General features: G+C 42.9%; 1 protein-coding gene across 1 annotated transcript in view; it reads right to left on the bottom strand.

Moving 5' to 3' along the window:
• FSTL1 (follistatin-like 1) overlaps window positions 1–8,889 on the bottom strand; it is a 24,339-nt gene that overhangs the window by 4,650 nt on the left and 10,800 nt on the right. The window contains exons 6-9 of the mRNA XM_006884251.1: window positions 8,710–8,828; window positions 6,772–6,884; window positions 5,964–6,074; window positions 2,920–2,996 (exon numbers count right to left, since the gene is read on the bottom strand). Coding sequence (XP_006884313.1) covers window positions 2,920–2,996; window positions 5,964–6,074; window positions 6,772–6,884; window positions 8,710–8,828 — 420 coding nt within the window. The remainder of the gene's footprint in view (window positions 1–2,919; window positions 2,997–5,963; window positions 6,075–6,771; window positions 6,885–8,709; window positions 8,829–8,889) is intronic.

Raw genomic sequence — 8,889 nt, 5'->3', positions numbered from 1 at the left:
GTTGACCGTGGAGCTGAGCAAACTGAAGCTGTGAACAATCTCAATCTCTCTGCCATCCATCCTGATGCTACCAATTGGTCCAGTGGTGAGGGTGGAAATAAAAAAGATAGACATAACTAACAAGTGCTGGCAAGGATGTGGAGAAACTGGAACCCTAAAACAGAGCTGGAGCCCGGGTGGCCCCATCAGGAGGGAGCTGTGCTGCTAATCCACAGGCATTAATTCCCTCTCTGGCAGTTCAAATCCACTGGCGAAGAGAAAGAAGGAGAGGCAATTTCCTCTCCTGCAATTTACAGCCTTGGAAATCTGAGGTTCAGCCATGAATGTCAAAGCTGACTCAGCAAGAACAATGAGAAATATACTGCTGGTGGGGCTGAAAATAATACAGACACTTTCAAATGCAGTTGGAACTTCCTAAAAAAGAAAAATCCAGTTGACCCCTGGACAATATGGGTTTGAACTGCACAGGCCCACTCACTGGCACGGTGGTGTTTTGCTTTGCTGTTGCTACCAAAGCTAGCACAAGTGTTTCAAGCATCTGTTTACAACACCATGTGTCCCTAATCAAGTCTAAGAGTGTACTGTTGGTGTCATACTCACAACCCCTCACCCCTAACCTTCAGGGTATACTGGCCTGGCTTCTTATTGCAAGCACCTGCATCTATTGGCCTGTGGATTTGCTCTGGCTGCCAGAACCGCTCTCTGCCCACACATGCTGGCGTGTAAAAAATGCCAAGGCATCAAAGTTTCCTGGTAGCAGCTCCTATGAACGATGCAAGTTCCTGTATAAAAACAATGGCTCCTGGGAGGGGGAGGGGTTCGTGCAGGGAGAAGGGTGCAACAATAAATGAATGGAATTCCAAAATCTCTGTAGATGTTCATTGAAATGAAAAATAAACTAAATTAATAAAAAAAAACAAACCATGGCTCCTTTCCCCGAGTTCTCCCTGTGTTCTACCAGCCCACAGATAACCTGCATCTCTATCTAGTGTTCCTTCCCTTCCTGGGCTAAACTCCTCTTTAGGTATTTCCTGGGATTCCTGCCTCATAAACTCTCTCTATATGAATCTTCATCTCAGAGAACTCATATGAAACAGATACTTAATGCTAGTTATTAAAATTTACTTTCCATCATCTACTCTTACACTTACTCCATCTTAAAGAAAAGAAATCCTATTAAGTTCTTTTTTTCCTGGGTTGTTTTTGATTATGTATATATAAGAGAGAGAGGGATGGTGGGAGTGAAAGAGGGAGGGGGGGGCATAACCTCAGGAGACTCAAAATATGGGGAAAAACAAGTTTAACAGTTTTATTTACTAAACAGTCAACATGAGATTTTTGCATTATCAGCGACAATTATGGTTAAGTGTATATAAAAAACCAATTAACTGGGTGCAATTATTAATAGTGCTTTATGCACATATCATCTATTCCTTTTTTTTTTTTCTATTCCTTGATATTTGGCAGTTGTGACCATTATCTTCTTTATACACTTGTTTGTCAGAGGACAGGCAGTCAAAAGGACACTGTCTATTCTTAAAACTATGTGCGAGGTTACTTAAATGAACTTGTTGGCCTTTGCTGAGAGCAAAGAGGGTTTGAGCTTTGCAGTAGGGGACATTCTGAAACCAGTGGATTATGAAATTTTGGGGAAGGTACTTGTTTTTCCAGTAGTACACACAGGTCAAATGCTGGTTGAAGGTCAAATGCTGGCATTGGGAGTCCAGAACTCTGACCAGGGCAAAGTGCAAAGACAACTGTAAAGTCCTGCCTTCAAAGTGCGTCATCTGCGGGATAACCCGAGGCACAGGGAAGCACCACATCTCACATTCATGAGGGAAGCATCAACAATGGAAGGCATCTCAAAGCTGGATTATTCAGGTTACAAATTCGGAATAACAGCCTTAACTGAAATTTGTTCAGTGGTTTTGTTTTTTATTGCTTTTGCTATTAGACTTTGTCAATAGTTATTTTAAGATCGGCTATTTGAATGCTACCATGTAATAGGGAACTCTGGTGGCCTAGTCGGTAAGGGGTTGTGTTGCCGACCCAAAGGCTGGCAGTTCAAATCCACCAGGAACGCCACAGGAGAAAGACGCACAATCTCTTCCTGTGCAATTTACAGCCTCTGAAAACCCACTGGCAGGTCAGTGATGGTATTATGTGTAAAATGGATTATAACCATACAAATAATGCCAATAAAAAGTACATTAGAACCAGAGTGGGATGGTGATACACACGGTTTAAGTCCAGAAAAAAGGACTCCAGAGCCCAGCATTTCCCTATTTTCTGTAGGTGCTCAGCCCATTACCTTAGTGGACCGCTCAGGTCCTTGTCCCCAAGCAGGCCTCTTAACTTAATGACACAAGACTGAACAGATGCTAATTTATCATCTCTCAAACGTCTCCCAGGAAGGGAAATGTCTATGTTCCCTGTCTTGCCAATCCCAGGCTGTTTTCTAGTCAACATGACATTTAACTTCAGTCCTTTTTGCTGTAGTCCAAATCCACTAGTTCCAAGCCCAATGAGTGCCAAACTCAGGCCGTGCGTTAGATTCAGGGATGCAGAGGTAAGCAAGCCGTAGGATCTGCCTTCAAAGAAATCCTGGGATGCAGATCTGGGTGCTGGTCAGGATAGGACACTTCAGACAATCTGCATACGATCAGCTGTCTGATTGTTACTTACACTGCAATTGGCAAAGCGGTATCCTTTATCAGCTAGCATCTGACTCCTTTGAGAATTCTGGGGAATTACCTGTATCATGGTTTGAAATAAATAATGTGCTAATATCTTCAAGGCCTACTGTGTGAGATAAGCATGTCTCCTTGGTTTGCATGGGCACTGGAAGGTTTCTGAGCAGTGGATGGGCCTGGAGGGGCACAGTCTTCTAAGTGAGCACTGGAGGTGTTTTTAACTCACCTGGTGTTTTTGGACATCCTGAACATATCTGGTCATCCCTTCCTCTGCATGGGACTGAGAACCCTTCTGATTCTTTCCTGCAAAAGAAACAAGTCTCAGTGGGAGTCCAGTTGGTAAAGCCACCAAGATCTATCATTTATGTTCTCAACATGATTTCCCAGCTAAGCTGTACGAGACAGGAAGTAGTCCATGGCTGAGGATGAAGAAATGAAGTGTCCAATGCTACTGACACTTCTAAGATGACACACAATAAACACAGCAATCCCACCTGCTCACAATCTCCTGCTTTTCTTGGATTCCCACCTCAAGTGTCTTTTTTTTAGAAATACAATCATTCATAGGCATTATGTTTTACTCATGTACATTGTGTTTTACACATTCATGTACACTGTCCATGTATACTGATCAATACCTTTTATCGTTCAGTCTCATTAAGTCCCTACTGTGCCTTGCTTATTCCTTCACTCCACATCATCCACCAATCTCTGCTTGCCCTTCTGGTTCCCCACACCCCCACATGACCCTTCCCTTTCCAAGTGTCTTCCTGAAGTGTTCCCAACACATCTATGCCAGGCTGTAGCCATGCAGAAAAAGCCTTGTGAAAACCCGGATTCTTACTCTGGGAACTGCTCTGGGGCAGCAACTCTCAGACATTTACAGGGCTGGTAAATATGGCATTTCTCTAACTTGCACAGTAATAAAACTCAATAACCACCAACCAAAAAACCCCGTTGCACATAGTTGTTTTTTTAACAATGAGTCAAAACCGACCCACAGCTGACCCACCAGCAGGTTTTCAGAGGCAGTTAACTGGCACCGGAGGAGATTACCCATCCTTCTCTCGCAGAGAAGCTGGGTAGATTCAATCCTTGTGCCTTTAGAGTTGTAATGCAGCTTCTGGCCGCTAGGCCAACAGAGCTCCCTACTGTTGTTATTGTTGTGCCAGTGGGTCATAGATGACTCATAGCGACCCTATGAACAAATGACCTGAACACTTGTATAATTTTGGTCGTTTCTCCATGTTCATAGAGTTTCCGGAGGCAAGTCATTTCAGAAGTGGATGCTACTCATGCTTCCAAGCTTGTTTTAATTGGGGAGCTCCACCAAACACTGCCCACCACGGGTAACCATTCTCACATTTGACACATCAGTGTCACAGTGTTCAGCTTCACAGCAACCACGACATACCTCTGTACAGCAATGCACAGACCAGTGCTATACCACCTAGAAGAATGTTTGACAAAAAATCAATTTGAACAGGCCTTCGGGGGGTTTATGCCTTAAACCCTAGGCCAAGCCTCAAGGATCTTGTTTCTGGGGTGAAGAGCAGGACTGCACATCAAACACAAGCCCAAAAAAGCACATGAACCCAAAAACTTGTGGTTACTTGCACACACGGGGCGCCATGCATAGGCAGCAAGAAGCCACAGAGGCTCAGAGTGGAGTCATCCATCAACAACATATAGGCTTCCACGCTGCCTTCTTCCCTTCACCCCCAGATTCTGAGTCAGTAGGTCCGTATGCTAATTAAGCATACGACCTACTGTTGCAAATACTGATGGGACATGCCTTCCTGACATCGGCACTTTCCACAGGCTCCGACACAATTTGACTTCCTATCTTGATATCCCCTCTTACTGGCCTTACTTGGATCCATGATCTAACATCAGACTTGTAAATTCAAGTACTGATCTGAAAATCCTTCGGAATCACTCCTCTTAATTTTCCTTTCAGATTTATGATCTGTACACCAAGACTTTCTTAGGTTCCTAAGCCACTACCATCTAGAATATTCTTTATACCCAGAAATAGTTCTGAACCTGCGCCATCACAAAATGAGCAGTGCAAGCTCGGGTGACTGTGGAAAAAGCTACAGTACCAGGATGGTGATTATCTGGCTTTTGTCTAAAGCATATGGTGGAGCTTATCCATATGTTGATGATTAAGGTTCCACAAGCACATCAACTATCTGTGTCTTGAAAAATGAAAGGGAAATTCAAAGGCAGACAGGAGGAGACAGGTGTGAGAACCTTTTAGATAGAGTTTTGGGAATGAGATGACAGACTAACACACGAAGAGTATAGGATGTTTCTTGGTTGAGGCAGGTCAGGTCACTGTTCTGAGATATTCTCTGATGGCTTCAGAAGATGCTACACAATCTGGATACTCTGGCCTGGTGTTGATTTATACTGACTTCTGAAAATTTCTAGTGTCTAAATAACCTCTTTCTGTTCCTTTACATATTCATCTCTTCTGGAGTGTGAAGACACCCTTCCACTCCTGAAATGTTCTCCAATTTCCTGACCCCTCTATCTTCCTAATCCACCCGGCCTATTGATGGTCCACTTTTATAGGACTACCCAATTCTGTTAGTTCAAAGGGAATTTAAGAACATCCTTTCTTTTTTCACTAGGTATGCCATCGAGTTATCTTTCAACCACTTCTACGTAAGAAGGGACCTCTGGAGATGTAGCTTGGTTTTGTTTGCTTGAAGGGGTCACAATGATTATGTACCTTAATCCGAAAAATACTTAGAAGAGTGCTCGCTATGTTGTTGTTATGTGCCATCAAGTTGCCTGAGACTCACAGCACCCCTAAGTACAACAGCTCTGAACCCTGAGCCATCCTGAGCCTATTTCACGGTCTCTGACAGACCTCTCCTCATTACTCCAGCTACTGAGTCAATCCATCTCATCCAGGGTCCTCCTCTCTTGCAGTACTAAATAAGTACTTACTTTCATCATTGTCATCAATATTCCAATCTCTTAATAATAGTTACTCTCTGAGACTTGGTCTTTTATATCAAGCCTTTGAGTTGCTGATTTAACTGAGTATATTAAGGCTGAGTTCTTTGGCCGCAGCACTACACAATGGGAGCTCTGGGGTTATAGGAGCAAGCGATTCTCACACTTGCTCTTGGATGCCTTGCTCTCAGGCATTGCAATTTACTGCTTCAGCTCCACCCTGACTTCTTTCACAGTGATTTAATAAAGGAAGGTGTCGCCCTGCCACTCTTTCTTTTTGAAACCCAAGGCACAGCTCACCATCACAGGTCATGGCTGTGCAGACCCAGTTTCCACAGGCACAGACACAGCGGTTGCAGTCCACCTCAGTCTCGGCTCCATCTGCGTATGTCTCATCCTCCAGGGCGCACTCTGTTGGGACCAGAGAAAGGGGAGATGGTTTTAGTAGTGAAGGTGGGGCGAGGCATCTGTGCCACACAATCTGTGTGCTTTAACTTTTCCCAGACTTTTCCCTGCCTAACTCTTAGGGGGTGCTATATCTGAGCAAACACCAATCACCAACCCAAAGATATTTATGGACTCTAATGTCACTGTGAACTGTAGTGGTGCAGTGTACAGCATAATGGACTGGTAACCAAAAGGTCAGCAGTTTGAATCCACCCCATGGAGGAAAGATGGGCAGTCTCCTCTCATTGCAACTTACAGCACTGGAAAACTGACAGAGGATCACTGTGCACTGGAAATGACTCAACAGCAGCAAGTTTTGTTGGTTTGGTGGGTTTTTTTTAGACATTAACAATTTTTTTAAAATTTATTTCAATGAAAATTTTCAAAGACTTTGGATTTCCATTCATTCATTGTTGCACTTTTCTCCCCACCCACACCGCTCCCCTCCAGTACACTCCCCTCTTTGAAAAGTAAAAGAAAAATTCATTGTTTTACAAGTTGTTGGTTTTTTTAACCTCATTGTGGAGACGAGGGGCTGGGGCTCACAACTGAAAGGGTCTGCCCAGAAAATTATGGAAAACACTACCAATTCCATTGTGGACCCAAAAGGCCCCACCCTTATAATTACTGTCTTCCTTAGGTTCAGATAAGGGAAGCTTACTCTTCTCTGGAGGGTGGAAGGACGGGCTGAGGCACTTAAGGAACTCCTGGAAGCTGAGTTTCCAATCAGCATTTTCATCAGACAGTTCAATGAGGGCATCAACGCAGAGTCCTCTGAAATGGAACCGGAAAAATGTGTCAGGAAAACTTTGCTCCACTCAGGATCGTGCTTGCTGGCATGCACACCTGGGGCCTTTGCAGGAAGTGAGAGGGTTTCCTTCACATTGACCTCCGACCGATACCACTTTGACTACTGTAAGCCTCCAGCCTTTAGTGAGATTATTCACTGCACGTCAGATCACTCAAACTCCTCAAATGTTTTTTCTCCCAGGACAACTAACGCTTCCAGAGTGGTTTCAGCACTCTGACTGACAAGTGTTTTTTACTGCCTGCATACCTATCATACTAATCACCCTTCTTCCTTATGGTGTAAATGCCAAGCAGTAAAATCAAAACAGAGGAGATAGGAATGAATGACATGAGAGAACATGGGATTTGAAGGACTAGAGTCCAAACGAGAGTCAGCACTATCACTGGTCCACAAAGAAGGTGAAGACGTCTTTCAGGGAAGTTTTAGAGATCAGCTTGGATCGAGCTCCATCATTCACTACCCACATGGCCTTGAGCTTCAACCTGTCTGGGGCTGTTTTCTCACCTATAAAATGAGGCCAAGGAGGCCTCTTCATGAGATAACTGTGTGAATCAAACTCCACTATTGGAAAATGATTGCATTTCAGTTGTTTTAGGTTCTAAATACCTAAAGGATTTATATATCTGATACTGTAATCTCACAGAGTATTGTTTGTTTAGTTATACTAGTTTATTTGCAAAATTTGAATACACTGTTTTCCAGACCAGATTCTTCCAATTCCTCTCACCCCACTAATCAAATTGTACAGCCCCATGATTAATTTCTCCCTCCCCCTGCACAGCCTCATCCCTCTGCTCCCTGCCCCCCTTGGATCCTCATACTCTTTCTACAATAATGGTTTGGTACAATATTTGTCCTTCACAGAGTATTATTAAGAAAGAATCCTTTGGTGAGATGATTTGAAAAAAGAGCAAGCACAATTGTACAATTTGAAAAATGTAACCAAATTCACTGAAGTCTACATTCAGAAGCTGATTACATGTGTCTGTGTTCTTCTCTATATTTCTCTAAAAAGAGAAAAAGGAAAAAAAATCTTTGTAGAAGGAAAGGTCTGTGTTTTGTACCTTTTCTATATAAAAGTGGTGCTTTTCCTGTTTTTTAAATTCCTCCTTATGTGCCAGCACTAGAAGTTTAGCTGGGGTTAATGTTATTAATAATTCACTCTGGAATAATACCAGAAAAAGTGAGAAACATACTTACATTCATAACAATCAGACCTCTCAAAGCACTGATTACCTCAGAACTAAGAACTAAAGGCAAATTAGACTTACAGCTAAACAAATCACTAATGTAATCTCTTCAGGAAAACACTATAAAAGATCACCATAAGATTCATGAGTTTATTTAACTTTATCTTGTTGTGACCTTGTTAATTGGTTTTTTTTTAAAATATTTATTTTATTACTTTTGTGTGCGTGTACCGTCAAATCAGATCTGACTGGTACAGGAGGAGATGGCCCCTCCTTCCCCAGCAGAGCATCTTGTGGATTCGAACCGCACACCTCTGGGATTGTAGTTGCAGCTTCTTGCCACTAGGCCACCAGAGCTCCCCTGTTAATTGGTTTTAAAATTACATTCTTTCTGTTTTTTGCAAGACTTGGCCCCGAATGATAATTATTTCATCAGATATTGAATATATTAGTTCAAATGTGAACAAAGAATAATAGGACAGGATTTCCACTTTGCTTTATACTTTAAATTGACTCTTCTGCAGACAGGAAAAGGTTGAGCTCTGTCCTGTCCAGCCTTCCCCTCACCGGCCACACTCTGACCTCTGACTCCACTCACCTAAGAAGCTTGTTGTTTTCCTGATCAGCGTAGGTGCTAATATTGATGGCGGTTTCATTCTGTTCTACAAATTTCAAGAATTCATTGGAATCCAAGCGAGAATCACCGTTATCAAAGTTCTAAAAAGGGGATAAAAAGATCTTTCAGGTTCAAAGGCTTGGAGGACCCCGGTTTCATCAC

The sequence above is a fragment of the Elephantulus edwardii genome, unplaced genomic scaffold (genome assembly GCF_000299155.1).
Source record: "Elephantulus edwardii isolate Elephantulus edwardi_28Jun2011 unplaced genomic scaffold, EleEdw1.0 scaffold00032, whole genome shotgun sequence".
Classification (NCBI taxonomy): Eukaryota; Metazoa; Chordata; class Mammalia; order Macroscelidea; family Macroscelididae; genus Elephantulus; species Elephantulus edwardii.
Note: the sequence above shows the minus strand (reverse complement) of the source record. Positions and strands in the feature narration are given on the sequence as shown.